Below are 26,126 nucleotides of genomic sequence, written 5' to 3'. Positions count from 1 at the left end.
CTGGTTAGTTTGATCAGCAGGAAGAGAATTTAACTGCTCTCAAGGTATTAATATCTGACATGAGAATACTGAAGAGAAATTGGATCTTATCACGATTTACTGAAGATTTGCTTTGAGATTTTCAGAATACTGATAAGGAATTGATCCTGACAGCATCAGTTCTAGATTTTCTGATCTTACTAGGATCTGTTCCAGTTTTTCTGTGATATTTTGGAGTATGAGTGCAAGTAATTGACTAGTGTTAGGACTATAGGTGGAGAGGCTAGAGAATCTCCAATCACAATAGGTGTACATCAAGGATTTGCGTTGAGTCCTTATCTTTTTGCTTTAGTACTTGATGAACTAACTAGGAGTATCCAAAATGAGGATCCATGATATATGTTGTTTGCAGATGATATTGGCTTGATTGATGAAACCTGGGGTGAAGTAGAATCTAAGTTAGAATTATGGAGAGCAGCTTTAGAATCTAGAGGCTTTAGGATAAGTAGAAATAAGACAAAATATATGGAATATAATTTCAGTAATAATATGAGGAATATTGGAGATAAAGTTAAACTTGATGAAGAAGAAATCAATAGCACTAGTGGATTTCGATACCTTGGATATATTATGTAAGTTGAAGGGGAAATTGAAGAAGATGTAATGCATAGAGTTAAAGTAGGTTGGGTAAAATGGAAAAGTGCTTCAGCTGTGCTTTGTGATTGTAGAATACCCTTAAAAATAAAAGGAAAGTTTTATAGGACGGATGTAAGACTAGCTATGTTATATGGATCAGAATGTTGGGCAACTAAGAAGCAACACATCCAAAACGTAAAATTTGCTGAGATGAAAATGCTTAGATGGATGAGTGGTATAACGTTAAAAGATAAATTAAGAAATGAACATATTCACAGTAAGTTAGGCATAACTCTTGTAGAAGATAGGGGAGGGACGACTTATATGGTTTGAGCACTTGCAATGTAGGCCACTTAGTTCACCAGTGAGGAAGAGTGAATTAGTTACTCAGATGGTCAAGGTTTGGTTTGTTGTTGTTGTTGTCGTGCAAGTAATTGACTGCCATTGCAAGATTTTGACCTTGGTCTGACAATCCAACTTTGAGTATTTGATGTATATTTCTGGAGGAAAATTCAGCAGTGTCAGCACCTAAGGATAGATATGAATTTGGGAAATCTTACATGGGCTTCTATGCTTTGTCTTGAGGATATTGCTTGTTTTAAATTAACATTATTGCAAGAAAAGAATTCATAGATTAGCTGTTTTATCTTTGATATTTATTTTGACTATGACAGGAGACTGGAAAAAAGGACAAGATTTGCTTTTTATAAGCTTGTGGGTATAATACTACCAAAGAAACATGGTACAACTCAAACCAACTTTTGGTTAGAAAAAAAAGTTTGTTACTATTAAAATTTTTCCCTGCTATGATGAGATTTCTTCCTTCTCAATAGAAGAAAGAGTTCTTATCTTGGACAGCATGAGCTTCCAATCTCAAAACAGCTTATCAAGGATGAAACAGAAATTGTTGTTGTTATGGAGTACATATATGATGACTGAAAAGAGGAACTTGCAAATGAACCTGAATTTATTGTTGTTATGGATTATCAATGTGGAAATGAATGCTTCAATGATTGTCAGACCACGCAGATGCAATAGAATGTTCGAGTGGTAGATGGATCCATGGAGCAGGCAACAAAATTCAATGTTAAAATCAGGAATTCAGCACAAAGCAAGAGCTTTTTAGAGGATGAAATTGTTGAATCATCTTCCTAAGTGTGATAATTATCCATTCGTTCACTTTATTGGGATTGGGAATCTGAAGGAGGATTCAATAATTTGTTGAATGGCTCATGGATTTATATATATCGCTTGTGGATAATTCTAAGCGATCATATTCTGTTTGAATGTTTAAAAATTAGGGATTTTATATTAGTTTGAGATATTAGAAATTTTGATTAATTAAAGTTATTTTATGATTTTTTATTGTTTTGGTTATTTTGTAATTTTTAGTAGTTTTATCTTTAGGTTTCTTAGTTGCCTATAAAGATAGGCTTATAATGTAATAATGGACTGCTTGTGATGATTAGTTGAGTTTCACGTTAATCTCTCTCTCTGCATCCCTTCTTCTTCATCCTTTTTTCCCCCTCTGTTTGTTCTTCCTTCTCTTTTTTCCCTTCTACTTTGTCTGTTTATCTCTCTGTTTTCTATTTTGTGTTCTTCTCTACATCTGTTCTATACTGCCTCCGTTTCTCCCTACTTCTTTCTTTTTCTTCTCTTCTCTTTTTCTTACCCTTATCTCTCTCTCTCTCTCTCTCTCTCTCTCTCTCTCTCTCTCTCTCTCTCTCTCTCTCTCTCTACATCAATCAGCCTATTTGGGTGATGACTCGCAGCCTATTGGGGATGTTATAGGAGAGATTTCTCCGGTGCTCTATCTGCTTTTGTTGGAGGTAGACAGATTTTGGACACTCTGCTTTTGGTTGATGAGGCTGTTGAAGAGGCTAGGAGACTAGGAAGATTTAGAAGAAATAGGTAGTGGAATTTTTAGATAGATTTCTGGTTAGGAAGGGGTTTAGGGTGAGATTGAGAGGTTGGATTAATGGTTGTATTTCAATTATTTCCTTGTCCATCATTATTAATGGAGAACTTAGGGCTTGGTTTTCTGCTTCTAAGGGTGTGAGACAAGGGGATCCATTATCACCTTTCCTTTTATTTTGGCTGTAGATGTGTTAAGCAAGATGATTGAAAGGGCAGTTGGTAGAACATATATTCAGAGTATTGCGGTGAGTAGGGATGCAGCAGTGGTTTCACACTTAATCCATTGATGATACTGTTCTGGTTTTATCTGATAACACATCCTCCTCTTGTAATGTTTTGACTATTCTTCAAGTTTTTGTGTTGGCTAAGGGGCTTAAGGTTAATTTGTGTAACTGTGGTTTAGGTGCTCTGAATTCGAGTCCAGAGGTGAGTACTAGGTTTGCTTTTCTTGTTGGTTGTAGGGTGCTAGAGTGGTCTTTGACTTGTTTTGGAGTCCTTTTGGTGATAATATTCCCTTAGTGAGGTTTTGGGATCCTGTGATGATCAAGATCTCTAAGCTTCTTGATGGTGGAAGGGTAGGTTTTTTTTCTCTAGGGTGTCATATTACTTTAGTTCAGGGTTGTCTTTAGTTCAGGATTGTTTTTTCTTATCATGATGCTCCTATTTGAGATTGTTGTTGATGATATTGTTTTTTGAGATTTTCAATTTATAGGGAAGTAGTCCAACAACAACAACAACAAGCCTTAAGGCCCACTAGGTGGGGTCGGCTACATGAATCCTTTTCCACCAATTCACCCGATGAAGAGTGTTTCCTCTATTAGATTAAAGGCTGTTAAATCCTTCTTCACTACCTCAATAGAGTTCCAACAATGTTTGCAAAAATGTTCTCTTGTAGTTTGTCTTTATCATTTTCATTTTTTCTGTTAATTTTTTTGGGTTCATCATGGATGTGCTTTCACAAATTTGATAACTGTCCAAGGCAGTGGTGAGATTCATCTTTTTATTCTTTGTATATTTTTTGTTGAAATTTCATAGCTTAGCTTGATTTACTGTTTTTCTTGTATCTGCAGATATGCTACGAACAATGCAAATCTCAGAAGACACAAGTATATTTGATAAAGTTGTTAATGCTATCTTCGATGAAGAGACGTTAAGCATGAAATATCACCAACATGTTGGAGGGTTGAGATTGACTGGGGGAGATACATCCTCCATCCAGTATACAGATTTAGACACCGAACTTCGTGATCATATTGTTGAGGTCACAAGGGAAGTCTTGAGACTGCATTGCGCAAAGCATCTGGAAATAATTCCCATGCATTTATTTGATGATTTTCCACAGTTCAACAGGTTCCTCATCTCAACTCTTTCACACTAGCTCTTTATGCATTTCTATTATTTTTAATGTGTTGATCTGGCTGATTGCTTTTGGTTTATGATGGAAAGGAATACTGTTAAACTTTTGACCCACGGAGGAGGTGTGGTTGAGCTTTGTCACGAATTGCGTTTTCCATTCATTGCTTGGGTTGTCACGAACCAGGTATGTAGAACTTCTTCAAACCCATGGTATTATATTTCAATAATTTTGCAAAATTTTTTTATTTCAGGAGAGGTCAAAACCAAAACCAGCTTCAATTAATTTTTTGCCAATTTTAGGTTGAAATTTTTGAAATTTCCAGAATTTTGAATAAATTTCAGATTTAATAATTATACACTTGGAAAAAATAAAAATCTAGGGGCTTTTCATTTTAGTTCTAAATTATTCACAATCAAGGTCTTAAATTTCTATTTCAACTCAAATTCCAAAGCTCCAAAAATACGAAAATTTTGATTTCGATGTCAAAATTTGATTTCGATTTGAAAAAATAACAGAAATTAGTAGTAAAGCATGAAATTCTTTGTGAAACATTTGAAATGATTAACACATGTAATAATGCAAGTTTTAGGACTAATATATTGCAAGTTAAATACATTTATGTCGTATATGAGGTGAAAAAGTTGTAATACAGTATGTGTATCAAACGTATTTGTAAGATAAGTGCATTAAACATATTCAATTATATACAAATGAAATTCATAAATCATTTAAATATTATTATTATGCAAATAATGATAATTTAGACATGAATGGTTAAATAAAAAGTTGTTTTAAGTTTATTTTTTCATATAATTTCAAAATCACTTATAATAATCTTTTGTTTCAATAAAGATAAATAAAATAAATTAAGAGAGAAAGTTCACTTTATTCTAGAATTTCTCATTTGAATTTCAAGGAAATTTCATTGCATAGTTAAAATTTCAACAAGTTCGCCAAAATTTGGAGATTTCAATAAATTTAGGATGATTTGTTAAGATTTCGACGGAAATTAATCAAGACAAAAATCAACTGCCATTTCTATTTCAAGGGTGACGGAAACTGGAAATTTCAATAAAAATTTCAACAATTTTGTGGAAATTTAAGACCAAGATCACAATGATATATTTTAATATTCACCAAAATTTCTTTCATAATTTCCATAATCTGCTATTCTTTGTATCATTTCTTTAAATTGAAATTGAAAATTTGTTAATATTTCCGTAAAATTGATGCCCTCAAAATTTTCATAGAAATCAACATTTAGTCAAGCTAAGACCAATATGAGAGCTAGACATCCTTCAAAAACAAGTGCTAGAGCCGTTGCTTAGTTCATACCAAGAAAAGGACAATGAATAAATATACGAAACAAACCTGCAAGGGTTCTCATTGTGGAGAGTGGGAATATGAGTTTTTAAACCCTTCTCAAATGGTTTGTTTAGGTCTCTGTCTATCATTTTCTTTTTCTCCTATTTCCTAGATGAGGTGGGGTCTGACTTCTTTAAGGTTTGAAAATGGGGTTGGATCTGTTGAAGAATTGGGTAACTTGGATTTCAGGTTTGGGTGATCAACTACAGGAGCTATATATGTATGAAGCCTATTGATGAAGAAGGGAAGGAGAAGAGTTTCATACATTGTTTTTATTGGCGTACAGAAAGTCTTTGATAGGGTACCTATGGAAGTTTAATGGTGGGTTCTAGAAAAAAGGAGCATGTGGTAGTATATAAATGTCATTGAAGATATAAAAATTGATATCTAGTTGTATATAAATGTCATTGAGGATATAAAAATTGATATCTGACAATCATTGGGTTTGCATATCTTTGTCATTAGAGTTGTTAGTCAGTTTATGTTGAATCCCAAAGCAGCCATACTGAGATTTTGTTTGCAGGATTCTGCAGCATCTTTAAGAGCTCTTTTAGGATAAAGGGTTGGTGAACAAGTGTAATAGGACATTGGTATTGTAGGGTGCTCTCATGCAAATGAAGCTGGTTTGGTTGAAAACAGGAGATTTGACTTCCAAAAATTGTACCTTTGCGTGTGGTAATCTTGTCACTTGACGAAGAAAGAGACAGGCAATTGTGGGAACATAGTAGAATGTCGAGCTATAGTGCATATGTATTGCTACTGTAGTTAAGGTATCGTATCTTAGAGATTGTTTTTCTTGTGATGAAATGTGCGACTTATGTTCTGCGAAATCCATTTTGCAAGCAATCCTGTTTTCATGATAGTTTGAAGCATATCAAGGTTGGATGTCTTTTTTTGAGAACACTGGGATGAAGAAGATTGTGGCTATTCCATTTGTGGTCATATAAGTTGCTAGAAGATTCATTCTCAAAGACCTTGTTTAGACTTGCTTTCTTTGATGGTTGTGCCTAGCTGGAGTTGGCCGATTTTGGTATGTGCCAGCTTGAGGGGGAGTGTTAAAAGTAGCAGTCTCTTATTGTGCAGATATCATTATTTTATTGTTCCTGGGGTATATTTGTCATTAATATTTCATATATAAAATATTTGTCCGGTTTGTGATAGTTACTCTCTGGGGGGAAAACTTCTCTTCTTTTTTTCCCCTTCTTTCATGCCCTTATATCAGCTCATAATTATATGGATAACCAAGTTGAATTTCTTGCATTTACAATGCTTATGAATGTAGAAAGTTAAAACATACACATACAAACACATGCACACAAAGTGTATAAGGCTCTCACAAGCAAGGTCTTAAATTTCGATCTCGACTCAATTTTGAAGCTTCAAAAATATGGAAATTTTGACAGAAATTTCGATTTCAATGCCAATTTCAATTTCGATTTGAAAAACTAATGGAAATCAGTAGTGAACCATGGAATTCTTTTTATGAAACTTTAGAAATGGTTAATATACGTAACAACGTAAGTTTTAGGACTAATATATTACAAGTTAAATACATCTATGTTATATATGAGGTGGAAAAGTCATAATATAATTTGTGTATAAGATAATGTGCATTAAAAATATTCAGTTAATACAAATGAAATTCCTAAATTATTTAAATATTATTTATTATACAAATAATGATAATTTAGACATGAATGCTTAGATAAAAAAATGTTGTTGTAAGTTTATTTTTTCATATAATTTCAAAATCCCTTGCAATGAAAAAAAAAAAAAAAAATTAAGGGAGAAATTTCACTTCACTCCTAAATCTCTCATTTGAATTTCAAGGGAATTTCGTTCCATGGTAAAAATTTCAATAAGTTTAGCTAAAATTTCAAGATTTTGATGAATTTTGAATGACTTGTTAAAATTTTGATGGAAATTATGTAAAACAGAAATCGTTTGCCATTTCGATTTCGAGGGTGACGGAAATAAAAAATTTCAACGGAAATTTTCCACAATTTTGTGGAAATTTAAGACCATGCTCCTCTTATACATGTGATGAACTGTATATTGTTGCTTTATAAGTGAGTTATTGTGCTATGAAGTTATCTATGGTGACTAGTCTTCTTGCTTTGCTAGACCATTTTCTCAAAAGTCAAAGCGTTATGTGCCATTGAAATTCTTACAAGATCTACTCTTTGGTTTCAACATATTTATTGTCTTGATACATCTCTTTGTTTAGCTGACAACTAAACATCTAAGCATAGATTGTTGGGCTAAATGAAACAAGTTCTTTCCTTTTGCAGAAATCATCTTTTAAACGATATGAAATGACATATGTATATAGAAGAGCAATTGGGCGCTCACCACCGAACCGCTACCTTCAGGTAGTTATTATAGGGATCTATTTGGCCATCTTTGCTAAATACATAACGAGCATTTTACTTGCTAGTCAAATTTGTGTAGATTGAAGCATCTTTCCTAACATCATTTCTTGTTTTTAGGGAGATTTTGATATAATTGGAGGTGCACAAGCATTGACAGAGGCAGAGGTTATTAAGGTGCTGTGATCTTACTTGCATCTCTCTCTCTCTCCTTGTAGCTATATTTAGGTTTTTTTTTTTGTCTAACATGTAGTCCTATTTGATTTTGTGATGGTTTTCCTGAATATCAAATTATGTTGAATGATAATCTTGTTATGTAGTTAGTTATATCTCTAATAGAAATTCGATTTGAAGGAAATTTTTGGCGTTTCACTTTCCTATTGATGGACTTGGGATTGACCTTTTCTTCACAGTGCTTTTTGGATGCTACATATTTATCTGTTGTCAAGGAATTTTATGAACTATTTTACTTGAAGAGAAGGTTCACTATCAAAATGCTGGGATACCATATTGCCGAAGGCACCTGCTTACGTACGACAATGTCCTAATTTCTAAATATAGTTTATACATACAAATAAACCAACACTTTTGGACCAATATATTTCCATCTAATAATCTAATTCATCTTATGTATGTCAAAATCGATTAAAACGATTCTGTGCTGATTAATTGATGCTCATGGTTTTAAATCACAGTAGCGGGTAGCATAACGTAACAGTAACGGGTGTAATTGGGAGGGGTGTGCTCATGTTAAATCCGTTTGTAACAAGCTTAGAGCATATGATATCTATGCTCCAGCTTTAGTGGTAGTGTTAATGGTTGTTTTGGTATTTTCGCATTATTAGTTAGTATTATGTTAGTGTGAGTTGGTAAGGGTATTGTGGTCAGTGGTATATACTTCACATATAATATAAGTAGAGGGAGAGACTTATTGTTGTGATTAGGTCTTCCAATTCACCAAATATTTCAGCAGTTCACTAACATGATGCCAGAGCCATGCTTGCCTGAAGATCTTAAGTTCAATTCTTCTTGTACTTATTTATAATTTATTTGTTAAATTATCTTATTCCCTTTTTTTAATATAAAAGAAGAAGATATATTAAGGGAGAGAGAAAAAGAAATTACATTGTAGGCAAGGGCATGAATTCCTCAATAAAGCAAAAATAAACAAACAATTAAAATAAAGCTACAGACTTTGCCCCAGAAATCCCCTCTTTAAACCTGTCCCATCATAATTCATTGAACACTTCAAATTCGTTAATTCCCTTTGACCTTTCTTAACCTTAGATTTACCAGCATCCATCCAAATTTCATTTCCTCCATAATCTGCAATGTGTAGACTCAGTTTATCCAACTAATGCTGAGTTTCAAAATTTTCCCTTATCCATTATTTGTTTAAATCTCCACGTGTGATCAGGCTGCACATGCGGGAGAATGTTGAAGGCTTTATGTACATTGTTGTCCAATCACCTAATAGTTGAAGCAGTTTAAGCTTTTGGGGGCAACTGGTGGCTTAGCAATGTTCATGCGGTAGGCATAGTTGTACATAATTCTTGATTTTGTTGATTGAAAATTCATAAGAATGAAAGATATGGGCAAATATTTTGTGATCTTCAATCCTTGCTGCCAAGTGGCGGTAGAGGATTTTTTTAAAGCTCAAATTTAATTTGTACTTTTAGTACCAACATATCTCGTCTTATATGAGCTATTATCAGCTCATTTAAAGATAACGAGCAAACATTGATAGTGATGTACTCATGTCTGTAATGTATGCTCAATTTTCAGGTAATAATGACCATTTTAACTGTGTTTTTCCTCTTTTCTTTTTCCTACAAGTGCGTGTGAGATTTTTTAAAATTTATTTTAAACTCAAATTGCAGGTGACAATGGATGTTGTAACTCGTTTTTTCCCTGCTAATTCATGTGATATTCATCTAAATCATGGGGATCTACTGGAAGCAATTTGGTCTTGGATAGGTATAAAACCAGAGCATAGACGAAAAGTGGCAGAGGTACATCTACTAAATTTATTTCTGAGACATGGAATTATTTTTAAAATTCTGTATATGTCTCGATTCCTGACTGATACTTCCATTGTCTTAATGAAGCTTCTCTCAATGATGAATTCTTTGCGTCCTCAATCCTCCAAGTGGAAATCAAAATGGGTGGTGATAAGACGCCAGCTTCTTCAGGTTTGAAGAAAACAATGGGATAATTATACATAACTATATATTATTGAGCCTATTATAATCATTATTAGGCTGATCAATTAAGTTTAGATGTCCTTACTTATTGATAGTTTGTGTATTTTTGCAATTTGAAGAGCTATGGCGTTTGGAGCTTGCTTCTTTTTACATGTTATTATTAATTCACTTTGAGCAGTGTGTGTATGGAAATCAGTTCTTGTGGCCACTTCCCAAAAGCATTTAAACATGTATGGAAGCTGCCAACTGAAATTAATTGAGATTGACTTCCTGTTTATATGCATAAATTGGCGGAAAAGGATTCATATAGCCGACCCCACTTAGTGGGACTAAGGCTTGGTTTTGTTGTTGTTGTTGTTGACTTCCTGTTTATTGGAAACTGTTAGATTACCACTTTACCTAAAAGCTTAAGCTGTTAGGTTGTGAGCCAACAATATATATCAAGCTTTAACACTCCCCTACATGTGCAGCCCGACAGCGTGTTAGAGATAGACACAACATGGATAACACCCATTATTGGGCTTACAATCATTTTTTAAACACCACACAATAAATGCGGGCAACAAGACTAAAACCGAGGACTACCTGGTAACTAGCTCTGATATCATGTTAGATTACCACTTTACCTAAAAGCTTAAGCTGTTAGGTTGTGGGCCAACAATATACATCATGCTTTAACATAGACCATCAAATTTAGCATAAATTTTCTACGCTATCTCTTGATGCATTTAGGAATTATGTACAAACAATTACCCAACTTGATTAGCCATTTGGGTTTCTAAGCTGATAAGGTCCACAGTTCACATGTTTAGTCCCACTTTTGTGTTCTATTAAAGTTGGCACACACGTGTAGTCTTCTGTTTTCAGAATGCCGAAGAAATTTTTAAACATATGCAATCTAGCATCATCATTCTGTGCTGTATTTTCTAAATGTATAGATTTCTAGTCCCTTCTATTACCTTATGTCATTTGTTGCAAACTAGGAGGCACCAATATTGACACAGGACACAGATATGACACAATACTGACATGCCGATGCGGCAATTTCAAAAAAGTGAGGATTTGGCAGGGCGGGTATACGTTAATTAATTAATATAAATAATAAAGTCCTTTTGATTTTGGTAAAAGTAAGGCAAAGAAGGTCCAAAGAGAACTCGATAATTTAAAGTGCTCGGCGAACTAAATGGAAAGGGTTTAAAGAGGGGTTTTCTTGGGTTTTTTTTTTTTGGACATCCTATCCTCATCTAGGTTGTAGTTTCTTACTCCTCTATCGAAAATACCTTCTTTTTTATCAAAAAAATTAATTAATTTAGATATATATATATATATATATGTATATTTAGGAATGTTTTTCCTTTTAGATGAAAAATATTGTTGTAATTTTGATTTAAATGTAAGAATCATTTATGCAACATTATCAACTACACATTTTACAAACTACACTTAAACACTCATCAACTTCATTCATATTATAGAATATTGATCCAACAACAAAAAGAAACAGCTCCAGAGCATGGCTATGGTGCGTACTGGGCATAGCTCATCAAGAAATTATTATATATATATATATATAAAGGGGCACCCTGGTGCACAAAGCTCCCGTGTATGCGGGGTCCGGGGAAAGGGCGGACCACAATAGGTCTATAGTATGCAGCCTTACCTTGTATTTTTCCAAGAGGCTGTTTCCACGCCTTGAACCCGTGACCTCCAGGTCACACTGCAACAACCTTACTAGCAGTGGCTTTGGAGGGGGGGTTGGGGGTTGAGAGGTCTGACGATGCTCTACAAGGCTGGTGCAGTGGCACTAGGGTTCCAAAGTCCAGCCCCTCCAATGTCAAGGAACCTCTTGACTCTTGGTCTCTCAACTCTATCTTTTTTTTTTTTTTTTGGGATCTTGTTGACATAATAAAGGGGCAACAGACGCAACGTTTTGGTGCAAGAAGTCTGGACGTGTCCTCACTGTGTCAAGAATTTTTATGCAGTGTCTCAGCCATGTCCATAAATAAAAATAAATTAATTTTTTACCCTCTTGCTCCACCTAGCCATTCGCCCTCCTTTTTTAACCCTCCTACCCATGTAGAGAAAGTAAGGATAATGGAAGTAATTTCATTTCCCATGCTTCTAGTTTTGGCATTGTTAGATTACCAATTTACTTAAAAGCTTAAGATGTTTGGTTGTGGGCCATCAATGTATATTAAGCCTACTCCCAACGTCTTAAATTTTGATTTCGATTCAAAGTTCTAAGCTCCAAAAAGTACGGAAATTTTGATTTTGATGTCAATTTCAATTTTGATTTGAAAAAATAATGGAAATCTATAATAAAGCCTGTAATTCTTTGTGAAACTTATGGTTATCAGACGTAATAATGTAAGTATTAGAATTAATATATTACAAGTTTGTATGAGGTGGAAAAGTTGTAATATAGTATGTGTATCAAATGTATTTGTAAGATAATGTGCATTAAACATATTTAGTTAATACAAATGAAATTCATAAATCATTTAAATGTTATTATTATACAAATAATGATGATTTAGACATGAATGGTTAAATAAAATGTTGTTGTATGTTTATTTTTTCGTATAATTTCAAAAGCAGTTGTAATGATCCTCCCCCGCATGTAAAGCCCAATTGCACATGGAGAGATAAGCACAAATAAACAACACTCACTAGAGGGAATAAGATAATTCTTAACAAACAAAGCAGGCACATTTTTGTTTGTCTTGGTAGTTGATTATTTGAGTATATTGATGCATAGGGCAGAGGATTTGTTTGAGATATTAGGGTGGGTAGTGAGGATCATAGTGTGTCATTGTCAGTTTGCCAATGACACTATCCTTTTCTTAGAGGATCATAGGGAGTCTTTCTTAAATGTGCTCACAATTTACAACTTTTTGAGCATGCTCCAAGGCTAAAGTTAATTATCGCCTACTAGAAAATGGATGGGATATTGATGTTGGTTTTAGATCTTCTTTTGAGAGTCCTTGAAGATGTATATCTTAACTTTACCCACATTTTGTTTCTAGTATAAATTTGGGGTGGATAACAGTCTTCACGTAGCACCCTTGGGTGGGAAATTCTGCTCTTTTTGTGTCATTTCCTCACTTTTATAATCTCTCTCTCCTACATAATGAGGCATTTTCTTTTTCTTTCTATGAGAAAGAATGTTGTGAGATTTCCATATCCACAGATCTTTGAATGAGAGTGGAGGAGCTAGCATGTTTGAGTTTGGAGGGTTCTGTCCTTCCTCTATGGAGGATGTGAGGAAGTAGTGCTGGATTCATTGAGGACTTCCCTTGAAAACCTTTATTTGAGTTTTTGATCTGGGATAACTTATCTTTTTCATTCTACAATAGTATTTGGAGACCACAGCTCCTTCTAAAATTAAGGATTTTATTTGGTTGGTTTTTCCTGATAAAGTGAAACTAACAATCTGTTGCAGAATAGGAGGCCTTTAAAGCATTATATCTGGATGTCTGCATTCTTTTGTTCTGCCTCTCGTTTTTTATTTTTTATTTTTTTTAATGTATTGTTCTTTCTCATGGAGGATTTGGAACAAGCTTCTTAGGTGTTATAGGGGGAAAATTTGGTTCATCTCCTGTCAATGGAGAGGTGATGCAAATAGGTGGAATAAAAGAAAAGTTCACAAATAAAGAGTAAGATTTCAGAACAGTATTTTAACAACCTTCTTTGACTCAAATAACTATTGAATCCTCGAAATAGTAAAGAGGTAAGTTTTTGAATTTCAATCCAGCAAATCGGGCAACTTCCAGGCATAACAGCAACTTTATCCTCATATCAGTGCCCAATAGGGCCAATACAAGATAATTCAGAGGACTAAGAAGCAATCAAGAAATATCAATCCCAAGGCTAAATCAGCCTCTGTTTTAAGTTATAGGTGCAAAAACCTCAAATACACGCTAGATCTGAACAACTACCCATTTTAGGCACTGTTTCAGAACAGTAATGAACAGTAGCAGCGGCTTTCTGCTAGCCTCTCACACCTTTAGCAACAGTGGAGGGACTGGTAGGCACCGCAGGATTGAGTCCTGAAAACCCAATTCTCCAAATCTGTGAATCAATTAGGTACAGAAATTGTGCTGCGTGAATTTGTATCCCTTCGTAGGTTTTAAGGGTAAAAATTATTTAAGCTTTTATTCATGCACTTTAAAAACTGCCTGGAATCTTGCATGGCCTTTGTATAATAATATTTTATTTTAACTTAATAAGCTTCCATATGCAACCTAGATTTTTGTGGTATTCAAACTGCCAAAGAGATTGATGGTAATTACTCGTGGTTAGTGTAATAAATTTTTGAAGCATTTATCACTTCTCTTATTCTGTATTATTCTCCAGGAACTCAGTTTAGCAGAAGTTGTTGTAAATAGACTGCAGACTGTGGGTTTGAGGTTCTGTGGATCTGCAGATCAGACCCTACCTAGATTGAGGGGAGCCCTGCCAGCTGGTTTGTTATGTTGATTATTATTGTGACTTTGAATATTCATATGGACTGGTTGAAGGTATTTATGCTGTCTGTTACTGCAAAATATTGCAGATAAATCTACACGGAAAGCGCTTGATGAATTGTCAGATCTCTTTAGCTACTTGAGAGTTTGGAGAATTGAAAAATATGTTTTCATCGATGCCCTTATGCCACCGACTGAGAGTTATTACAGAGATTTGTTCTTTCAGGTATCCAAAATTCTCCTTTGATTTCTTGTTTTAATGTGTAGTGGTATTAATCAAACAGCCTCAGCAATTTACTGGAAGCTAGGCAAGCGTAATTATGGGCATGTCTTCGTGAAACAGTAATTTCTAGCTCTGGAGGACGTAAAATTTCATCATTCCAAATGATTATATAACCATCTTGGGATTTAGTATTATATTTTCTTGTATTGTGCAAGATCCTTTATAAACTCTTTTATGCCAACATCGAATGTCCTTTATGTTACGGAGATAATTTAGGATAATTAGGCTTTAAATAATATAGTTAAAATATTTTAGTTTATATTTAGATTGTATATAGCATAAAATTAGGCTGTAAATAATGCTGAAAATATCACAGCATTTAAGTGTTGAAAATGTGCTGAAAGCAGAAAATTACGCTGTAAATAATGCTGAAAAGCTGGCAGCATTTAACCGCTGAAAATGTGCTGACAACTATGTAAATCTCTTCTATATATAATGAAAGCAAACCCGATGAAAAGGCATTCAGACCAAAATTAACATGGTATCAGAGCCCCTCTTCTGATTCCGTCGTTTTGGTCTTAATCACTGGGTACCATTCTCATCACTGTTTAAAAAAAATTCTCTCGGTTTCAGCAAGTTCTTTCTTGCTTTTCGTGGGCGTCGGCCTTCTCCGTGGTGTCCACTTTGGTGGTTTTGAGTTTTGTTGTGGGCTGCTGGATTCTTTTTTTTTAGTTGCGCACACTGTCCTTGGTTGCAAGCTACTCATCTCGGTGTTTTTCTCGTGGTGACTGGGCATCTTTGTGGCTGTTGGCAGTTTCTGTGGTGGTCAGCAGCTTCGACTTCTGGTGTGATCAACGAAGGTGCTGTGTTTCTTCCTCTGCTGTGTCGTTTTTCACACAGGACAGGGCACGTATTTCGAGTTAGGCTTCCGTGTTTGATCTGGGCTTTTTATTTCTGCTAGGCTTTTGTAATGTGGTTGTGTCTAGACCTCTTATTATTAGGATTTGGACCTGATTTGAGTTAGGCTTGCTCTTTATTTGGTTGACTGCTTGGGATTATTTTTTTTTTTTAATTCCTTTCATTGTATCTATTGAAAAGACTATTGTTTGATTTACTGGAAAGAATTTGCCTACGTGGGATTTTGATTTAAAATGTTCTTGAAAGGGAACGAATTATCAAATCATATTGATAGTTCTGCGCAAGTTCCCACTAATGAAAAGGAATTTGCACAATGTGAGGTCAAGGATGCTAAGGTGATCTTTTGGCTGTTAGGGACAATTGAGTCTCACCTTGTGACCAATCTTCACTGTTTTACTACGGCTCAAGCTATGTGGGTTTATCTCCACCGTATTGACCACCAAGATCACAGTGCACGAAAGTTTCAATTGGAGTTGGAAATTAGTAATTGCAGTCAAGGTAATTCACCTATTGAACAATTTTATTCTAGTTTTATTAATCTTTGGAGTGAGTATTCTGCTATTGTTCATGCTAAGGTTTCCCCTAAACACTCGCGGCTCTTCAAGTGGTTCATGCTGAGAGTCGATGCAATCTGTTTTTGATGAAACTTCAACCTGAATTTGAGCCTGTTCGAGCTAGTTTATTGAACCGTAAGAACCGTAATCTGGTTCCTTTTTTGGATCTTTGTTTGGGAGATTTATTGCGTGAAGAATAGTTGTTATCCACTCAGATGGGTATGACTTCTAAGCTGGTATTTTCTAAGGCTGTGAATGTAGCATATGCAACACAAGGGAGAGGGAGGAACATGTTGCAGTGTTTCAGTTGCAAGGAGTTTGGTCATATTGCTCGCAACTATCCAAAGAAAGTTTGTAACTACTGCAAGAAAGAAGGTCATATCATCAAAGACTGTCAAGTGTGGCCTCAAAATCGCCAATCCCAAGCTTTTTAGGTTGTTGTTCAGTCCTTTCCTTCTTCTTCCGCGCCACCCACTATAAGCTCTGATTCGTCTGTTTTCACAGTAGCAATGGTCCAACAAATGATTGTGTTTGCTTTTACGACCTTAGGCCTGCAAGGTACGACTACTAACTCAACTTCTTGGATTGTTGATTCGGCTACTTCTAATCATATGACTAGTAATATGATGGGTCTCCATGATGTTTGTAGGTATAGAGGCACGCAAAATATTCAAATTGCTGATGGCAGTACTCTTCCAATTACTGCTGTTGGTAATTTGGGCTCTTCATTTTGCGATGTTTTTGTCTCCTGGATTGTCTACCAATTTGAATTCTATTAGACAATTTGTGGATAATAATTATGATGTTCATTTTTCTTGTGGTGGTTGTCCTATGTAGGATTAGGTGCCGAGGACGGTGATCACGAAGGGGCCTAAAGTGGGACGTTTATTTCCTTTACAGTTTTCTATTCCTAATGTTGTTTCTCTTGCTTGTACGACTACTGCCAATAATAATGAAGTTTGGCATAAGAAATTGGGTCATCCTAATTCTATTGTCTTGGCTCATCTTATGAAACATGTCTTTCTAGGCAATAAAGATTCCTTTTCTTCTTCTCCTGTATCTTTTGATTGTGCAACTTGTCGTTGGTAAGAGTAAAACTTTACATTTTCTTGCGCATGGTAGTCTTGCTTCTAATTGCTTTGAGATTGTGCATGCTGATGTTTGGGGGGTAACTCCTGTTATATCTCATGGTCAATATTGTTATTTTGTGACGTTTATTGATAATTAATTAATTATAGTTGATTCACTTGGATATATTTTCTCTGCTCTAAAGCTGACGTGTTTTCTGTCTTTCAAAAATTTGTTGTGTTTTTCGAGACACAGTTCAATACTTGTATCAAAACTTTACGCTCCGACTTAGGGGGGAGTACATGTCTCATTCTTTCCCAACTTTTATTCAGCAAAAGGGATCATTTCCCAATGTTCTTATCCTTATACCCCTCAACAAAATGGAGTCGCTAAGCGTAAGAATCGTCATCTCTTAGATGTCGTTCGTACTTTGTTGATTGATTCTTTTGTACCTTCTAAGTTTTGGGTAGAAGCTTTATCTACTACTGTCTATTTGATCAATTGTTTGCCTACTGCCACTCTAAATTATAATTCTCCCTATTTTCGATTATTTAGCATATCTCCTGAGTATCAATCCTTTCATACTTTTGGGTGTATTTGTTTTGTTCATCTACCACCCGTTGAGCGTCACAAGCTTGTTGCCTAGTCTGTTTCATGTGCCTTTAAGGGATATAGTCCTACTCAAAAAGGATTTCTTGTTATGATGCTCACGCAAACAAATTTCAGATCTCCCGGAATGTGATTTTCTTTGAAAATCAATATTTCTTTCAGCCTCAAGTTATTTTTGATACTCCTATTACTCTTCTTCCCGCTTTGATGATGTGTCTTCTTCTATTGAGCAATTTAAACCAAGTGTGGTTTATCATCGACGTCCTCCTCCTTCAATGCCCCTTCTAGGTACTGATTCGTCATTTGATTTTGTAGTTCCTCGGCGCTCCACTCGGGTTACACATCCACCGGATAGGTATGATTTTCCTCATACCTCGCTTACTGCCACTCTTGACACTATTTCTGTTCATCACTCATATACCCAGGCAGCCACCCAAGCATGTTGGCAGCATGCCATGCAAGAAGACATCCAAGCTCTTCAAGATAATCACACTTGGGATCTTGTGACTTGTCCCTCTAGTGTCAAACCTATTGGTTGTAAATGAGTGTACTCAGTCAAGTTTCGGTCTGATGGGTCACTGGATGGATATAAGGCCCGTCTCGTGGCTCTTGGGAACCAGCAAAAGTAGGGTATTGATTATGAAGAGACCTTTGCACCTGTTGCCAAAATGACTACTGTGCAGACTATCTTGACACTTGCTATGTCGCAGGGGTGGTCTCTCCGGCAGATGGATGTGAAGAATGCTTTTCTACATGGGGATTTGAAGGAAGAAATCTATATGTCTGCACCTCCCGGCATGTTTATTACACCTTCCTCAGAGGTTTGTCGACTACACCGATCCTTGTATGGACTGAAACAAGCTCTGCGTGCATGGTTTGATAAATTTCATTCTACCCTGCTTACTTTTTATTTTACTCGGAGTCAGTTTGATTCCTCTCTTTTTCTTCACAAGACTTCTGGAGGAATTATATTGCTTCTGGTATATGTTGATGACATTGTGATTATTGGCTCTGATACTGAGTTAATTAAGCAATTACAACAACATCTCAAGGCCTCTTTTCACATGAAAGATCTTGGTCCCCTGCAGTACTTTCTTGGCCTTGAGGTGCAGCTTACTCCGACCGGTATGTTGTTACACCAGCACAAATACACGCAAGAAGTGATTTCATTGGCTGATTTCCAATCGGGTAACTCTATTCTTACTCCCTTAGAGGTAAATCTTAAGCTTCGTCAGGAGCAAGGCGAGCTTCTATCAGATCCATCCTTGTATCGGCAGCTTGTTGGGAGTTTGAACTACTTAACGATTACTCGCCCTGATGTTTCTTTTTCTGTGCAGCAAGTCAGTCAATTTATGCAAGCTCCCCGACATCTTCATTTAGCCGCTGTCCACCGCATTATCTGATATCTGAAGGGCACCTCTACATGCGGGTTTTTCTTTCCTAGGGAATCTTCCTTACATATGGTGGGGTGTAGTGATGCTGATTGGGCCAGATGTGCAGATACTCATCACTTTGTTACTGGCTAGTGCATGTTCTTAGGCAATGCACTCATTTCGTGGAAGAATAAGAAGCAAGAAAAAGTTTCCAAGTCCTCCTCTGTGTCTGAGTATCGTGCTTTGTCTTCTGCATGCTCTGAGATCACACGGCTTCATGGGTTATTGGGTGAACTTGGTTTTTCTCAGCTTCATTTCACTCCTCTTCATCCTGATAATGCCAGTGCTATTCAAATCACCGCTAATCTTGTCTTCCATGAGCGTATGAAACATATCGAAGTTGATTGCCATTCCATACGTGAATCCTTTGACAAACAAGTAATTACTCTTCCACACATTTCCACAGAACGTCAAACTGCAGACATATTCACTAAAGCGCTTTCTTGGCACCGGCATCAGTTCTTGGTTGACAAATTGATGCTTCTTGATCTACCAGCATCAATTTGAGGGGGGATGTTATGGAGATAATTTAGGATAATTAAGCTGTAAATAATTTAGTTGAAATATTTTAGTTTATATTTAGATTGTATATAGCAGAAAATTAGGCTGTAAATAATGCTGAAAATATGGCAGCATTTAAGCTCTGAAAATGTGCTGACAACTATGTAAATCTATTCTATATATAATGAAAGTAAACCCGATGGAAAGGCATTCAAACCAAAATTAATACTATAGTTTCAAGCATTCTTGTGTGTTTGCATATCTTTGCCTTAGAAAAATTGGATAGTTCAAATAAATTACACAATATTAAAACATAATACATGCGATAAAATAAGAGGTGGAGATGTCAGGATCAAGCGCTACTGGTTCTTCTAAAACCAATTGGTGGTAGAAGGGGCGCAACTTTTTCCTTTAAACAGCAGTGCTGAACGCTGCACTAAGCATCGAGTGGACATGAGGGGCTGCACCAATTCCAAGCAGAGGTGCCGACGGGCTGGCACGCCAAGCACTGTCAAGCTGGGGTCCACTGCTACGATCCCTCGCAACAAGGTTGACTACTGACTTCCCATAAAGCCAACAATCACCCCTCTAGCAGCTACCCTTGGAGTGCTCGAACCCATGACCTCGCTCTGATACCACTTGTCAGGATCAAGTGCTATCAGTTCTTCTAAAACCAATTGGTGGTATAAGGGGCGCAACTTTTTCCTTTAAACTGCAGCGCAGAGCCCCGCACTAAGCATCGGGTGGACATGAGGGGCTGCACCAATTCCAAGCTGGGGTGTCGACGGGCTAGCATGCCAAGCACTATCGAGCTGGGGCCCACTGCTTCGATCCATCACAGCAAGGTTGACTGCTGACTTCCTATAAAGCCAATAGGAGAAGACACCATTGAGAAAGAGTGAGTCTGAAAGACAGTCAATGACTACTCTCTGTTGATGAAGTTTTATTTTTAATTGTTCAAGTTATCTTTGATTAAAAAATTTATAGAGCTTATTAGAAAATTAAGTTATCATTTCTCCTCAAACAATTATAGAGGGTCATGGCAAAAGACATTTAATATATGTCCATGTACAGGAACACATTTAATACAGGCATGCACACAAAATAAAAGTATTAAAAAGAACCGATTCTGACACACTCGAGGACACAGCATAATACTAATGCATTATCAAATTTAGAACGTAATCATAGAAGTATCATCAATAACGAAAAATCTCCTAATAACAAAAAACAAGAAGCAACTTCCAATAAGGAGCATGAGAAACTGTGGTCCAAGAATCAGTAATAATCTTGCAAAAAAATACAAGAAAAATACAAATGACGTGTCGGGCCATCTTAGGTAGTGTTAGGACCATGTCCAAACACGTGCTGGGCTACTTTGGGAGGTGTCAGAGACAAGTCACAAAATTAAATTAATCATTTTAGTTTTTAATGGGTTCCGGAGAAGCGTCGTTCTGTGCCAAAACGTCATTGTTGCACTAACACAGATATTTCTTGTAGTTTCAGTGCTCTTGTGTGTGTGTGTGTGTGTGTGTAAAAATCAAAATTGAACATTTTTTAAGGAACTGTGATCCCTCAGCAATTTTTTTGATCCATAGCTAGTCACATCAAGAAAACTATTAGATTGCCACTTCACCTAAAAGCTTAAGCTATTAGGTTGTTGGCCACCAATGTATATCAAGTTTTAACACTCCCCTGCATGTGCAGCCTGATTGCACGTGGAGAGATAAACAAACGATATATAACACCCATCACAAGGAATAAGATAATTTCAGCCACCACATAAAAACAGGCAACAAGACTAGAACCTAGGACCTTTTGGCGAACATGACTCTGATACCAAACTAGATTATCACTTTATCTAAAAACTTAAGCTGTCAGGTTGTGCAGCAACAATGCATATCAAGCTTTAACAAAAACATTCTGAAAAATCAATTTATGTGAGATAAAGTGCAAACAATAAGTAGCAAGTGAGATATTTGCTTGGCCTTGTGTTTGATTTATAGATTTTTTTTTCTGGTCGTGCTTTTTCATATACTTATTCAATGAGAACAGCATCACATGACCACAATTACTTCGCTCTCTATCTCTTCCTGCACAGGTATACTTAATGAAGGAAAACAGTCCTGGGTCAGTTATTGAAGGAAGGTTGCTAGCTGTTGGTGGTCGGTATGATTATCTGCTTCATCAAATGTGGGATCATGAATCTGTAGGTTACGCTCTTTGTTTTCCATTTTCCCAATGTTAGCTTGTCTGCGGAGGTGCATTTATGTGTTTATACTCTTACATGCTCTTGAATGTATTTGTTTGGTGTAGTTGTAGATGTGTTCGTTGCATCTGTGCATGCAGTGTGTTATCATTTATTTGCTGCACAATTTTATCCAGACATTTTGTTCCTTCGCTCCATGTAGCAAGAGATTTGTCTCTTTTTTCAAACTAGCTGTCTTGTTTCCATTATTTTTAAAATTTTAGAATTTCGTAAAGGATTTCAATTGCTATATTTGTGGCTATTCTAATACTTATTTTCATGTCTGCCTTTTAAGTTTATTGGTACACTATCAATTGACAATAGCTTTAAATGATTTGTTTTATTTTGTCAATGAATAGGTGTAGAGGGAGGAAGAAAGATACTCATTCAAAACCTATATAATAACAGTTAGAAGAAACAAGAGAATTTCCATCACTGTTGGTTATTTGGGTGGTTGAAGATGCCAATGACATTATTTGAGTTTCAACTTTATGTTTAATATTGGCTTTTTCACTAATGAACTTTATAGGCTACTGATGTTGTTGGGAGTCTTGAGACTTAGGTTTGCTAAAATTAACAATTGATCATGTTTATGGCAATAATAACCTCATAGGCCACAAAATTAATTGCAACTTTTAAATTGAAAAGCTTAATTTAATCTCAAATCTTTTGATTTGAAGTAGCTTTGAAAAGTTCAGAATCTCCCAATGTAGTCCAGAATTTAGTGATCAAATAGTGGAAGCCATGGAAAATAAAGAGTTTTTGAGACGTAGCTTTGTTATATTTCCCTATTGGGACTTTGTTTTGGCAAAGTTCCACGGCTATATTTGTTGAAACTTGGAATCAATCAATATTGGTTAATATCTTGTGTTGATTGCTTCCTCTATCTTATTTAGGGTTTGGTTTGATTTAATAAATAGTTGATGTCTGAAATTTTTATCAAGTAGTCTCTAGGGAATGATTGGAGAAATATAATTATTTATTTTCCTGGAGTATTGTGCTACAGTGTCAATATAAGATTTCAAAAAGTTTGCAACTAAGTTCAAGTATGGAAGCTTCAATTGAAATCCAATTCTCAATCACTAGCAACGGTTGATACTTACCTTTCAAAATTTTTAGAAACATGTAGTGTTGCTTTGTAGATCATAGATTACATGGACAAGTTGGACAACCTACTGACCACATGAAGATCAATTCAAACTTGAGGATGAGTTTCCCTTCCAACTAGGGGAGTTCGATGCCAGAGCATCCAAGTGCATAATAAAGGCCTAAAAACCCAATATTTATCAATGATCTTACTGGAGCAAGGCAACTCTGTCTATGTTGTGCTTAGTGCTATAACTTTTCAATGCATAACTGTTCTCAAACCTAAATAAAGGAGGTGGTTTGAAAGCAGAAGCTATTGAATATTTTTAGCGTTACTTTGTTCATATGTACATCCCAATATATAATACGATTACCTATTCTAAACAAGGAAACAATTCCCTTACTGAATAATATCAAATCTCTCATATTTACCCACTTTCCTAATTTGTATATTATTTACAATGATACTCGGGATTAGGATTTTAACACTCCCCCTCAAGTTGGATCATAAATATTAATCATCTCCAACATGCTAATAAGATCATCAAAGCTTTGTCGTCCCAACCCTTTAGTGAGAATATCTGCAGTTTGTTCCTTGGTTGGTACATAAGTCATACATATAATTCCTTCTTCAATTTTTTCTTTGATGAAGTGTCTATCTACTTCCACATGTTTAGTCCTGTCGTGTTGAACTGAATTGAGAGAGATGCTGATAGTTGCCTTATTGTCACTGTAGAGTTTGATAGGAAAGTTCACTAGGACCTGTAATTCCTCCAAGAGTTTTCGTAACCACAATCCTTCACATATCCCTTGAGCGACTGCCCTGAATTCAGCTTCAGCACTTCTACAAGCCACCACATTCTGTTTTTTGCTTCTCCAAGTTACTAGGTTTCCCCAGACGAATGTACAATAACCTGTGGTGGACCTTCTATCTTCCATTGATCCTACCCAATCTGCATCTGTAAAGATCTCTACTTCCTTACTTTCACATTTCTTAAAGAAGAGTCCTTTTCCCGAGGATCCCTTGAGATATCTTAGGATCTTGTATACAACATCTAAGTGAACTTCTGCAAATGCAATATTTGGTCTAGTATGTGATAGGTAGATTAGCTTGCCAACCAATCTCTGATACCTCTCCTTTTCTACTAGTTTTCCACAATCTTCAACCCTTTTTACTGTCTCCATCGGGGTTTGGCTGGGTTTGCATTCCAGCATGCCAGTTTCAACTAGGAGGTCAGTCACATACTTTCGCTGAGAAACACTAATTCCCTTTTTCGTTCTTGCCACTTCCATGCCCAAAAAATACTGCATCTGTCCCAAGTCTTTAACTTCAAATTCAGTAGCCAGAATCTTCTTCAATCTCTCCATTTCTTCAATATCATCACCAGTAAGAATTATATCATCAACATACACTATTAGAATTGTTCTCTTACCTCCTTCAGACTGTTGGAAGAATAGTGTATGGTCTGATTGCCCTTGTCGATAACCTTGATTCTTTAATACTTTTGCGAATTTATCGAACCACGCTCTAGGAGATTGTTTGAGGCCATATAAGGATTTCTTGAGTTTACACGCTCTGTTTTCTTCACCTGTTTCGCTGAATCCTGGTGGCATAGTCATGTATACTTCCTCTTCTAATTCTCCATTTAAGAAGGCATTTTTAATATCAAGTTGTTGTAGTGACCAATCTAAATTGGCTGCCAAGGACAAGAGAATTCGAACTGTATTTAAGTTTACTACTGGTGCAAATGTTTCAATATAGTCAATGTCGTAAGTCTATGTAAAACCTTTTGCAACAAGTCTGGCTTTATATCTTTCAACTGTTCCATTAGATTTATATTTCACTGTGAAGACCCATTTACAGCCTACTAGCTTCTTCCCTTTCGGTAGATTTGTCAACTTCCAAGTTCCATTTTTTTCTAGGGCTCGCATTTCTTTCATGACTGCCTCTCTCCATTTCGGTATTTCTAGAGCTTCCTGAATGTTCTTTGGCATTTTCATCCTATCAAGGTTAGAGACAAACGCACAATATCTTGTAGACAAACTTTTATAAGACATGTATTTAGACCAAGGGTATTAAGTACATGACCTGGTTTGTTTTTTGATTGCAATAGGTAAATTGATATCATCAGGTGCAAGATTATCATAGGAAGACTCAATTACTAGATCGGGATTGGGCATGGGCTCATGGTTATTCGGAGCCATCACTGGTTCCAATGCTCTTGGTGCCTCAGGTATGAGATTCTCCCTATCCTTTGTTTTCGGATTTCTTGAGTAAACGAGTATGTCTGCGTTGTTTTGCTCTCCTGTATCTCCCCCTGAGGGTAAGTGTTCTGTTGTGTTCAGCAAGTCAGGAAGTAATGCAATGGAAGGCTCGATGGATGGATCAGGGAATGGAGTAACCGGAGAGAATGACGCAGATTCAGTAGTAAAGAGGTTAAAGAACCAATCTTCACTCCATTTCTCCCCCTAAAGAGAGGGCTTTGGGAAATAAGGAGTAGTTTCAAAGAAAGTGACATCAAGACTAACGAACAGTCGTTTTGAGACCGGATCATAGCATTTGTAGCCTTTCTGGGTAGGCGAATAACCAAGGAAGACACATTTAATGGCACGAGGATCCAATTTATTGCGATGGTGTGCATGAACATGAACAAAAGTAGTACAACCAAAGATTTTCAGCGGGAGACTGGAGGGGAGTCGAGAGGTAGGAAAGTGATCCTGGAATTTCTGAAGAGGGGTGACAAATGAAAGTGCTTGACTTGGCATTCAATTAATGAAATGTGTGGCTGTTAAGATGGCATCGCCCCAAAAATAATGTTTCATGTTGGTAGTAAACATTAATGCCCGGGCTACTTCAAGTATATGTCTATTTTTCCGTTCAGCAACCCCATCTTGTTGAGGGTATCCACACAAGAACTTTGATGAACAATCTCATTATCTTGAAGATAAGTTCCCAAGATAGTATTAAAATATTCTATACCATTATCAGTACGTAAAATCTGAATATGAGTCTGGAACTGTGTATGAATCATGTAATGGAAACTGATGATAATGGAGCGGACTTCAATTTTGTCTTTCAGTAAGTAGACCCAACAAAGACGAATATGGTCATCAATAAAGGTAACAAACCATTTTGTATTGGTGCGATTGAGGGAAAGTGAGGGACACCATACATCACTGTGAAACATAGTAA

The 26,126-nt window shown here is 36.1% G+C and overlaps 1 protein-coding gene across 1 annotated transcript in view; it reads left to right on the top strand.

Moving 5' to 3' along the window:
- LOC131150353 (eIF-2-alpha kinase GCN2) overlaps window positions 1-26,126 on the top strand; it is a 151,965-nt gene that overhangs the window by 106,459 nt on the left and 19,380 nt on the right. Inside the window, exons 17-25 of the mRNA XM_058101030.1 lie at window positions 3,603-3,882; window positions 3,979-4,072; window positions 7,546-7,626; window positions 7,744-7,800; window positions 9,504-9,635; window positions 9,732-9,815; window positions 14,184-14,292; window positions 14,383-14,519; window positions 21,701-21,808. Coding sequence (XP_057957013.1) covers window positions 3,603-3,882; window positions 3,979-4,072; window positions 7,546-7,626; window positions 7,744-7,800; window positions 9,504-9,635; window positions 9,732-9,815; window positions 14,184-14,292; window positions 14,383-14,519; window positions 21,701-21,808 — 1,082 coding nt within the window. The remainder of the gene's footprint in view (window positions 1-3,602; window positions 3,883-3,978; window positions 4,073-7,545; window positions 7,627-7,743; window positions 7,801-9,503; window positions 9,636-9,731; window positions 9,816-14,183; window positions 14,293-14,382; window positions 14,520-21,700; window positions 21,809-26,126) is intronic.

Source organism: Malania oleifera, chromosome 3 (genome assembly GCF_029873635.1).
Source record: "Malania oleifera isolate guangnan ecotype guangnan chromosome 3, ASM2987363v1, whole genome shotgun sequence".
In the NCBI taxonomy this organism is placed as follows: domain Eukaryota; kingdom Viridiplantae; phylum Streptophyta; class Magnoliopsida; order Santalales; family Ximeniaceae; genus Malania; species Malania oleifera.
Note: the sequence above shows the minus strand (reverse complement) of the source record. Positions and strands in the feature narration are given on the sequence as shown.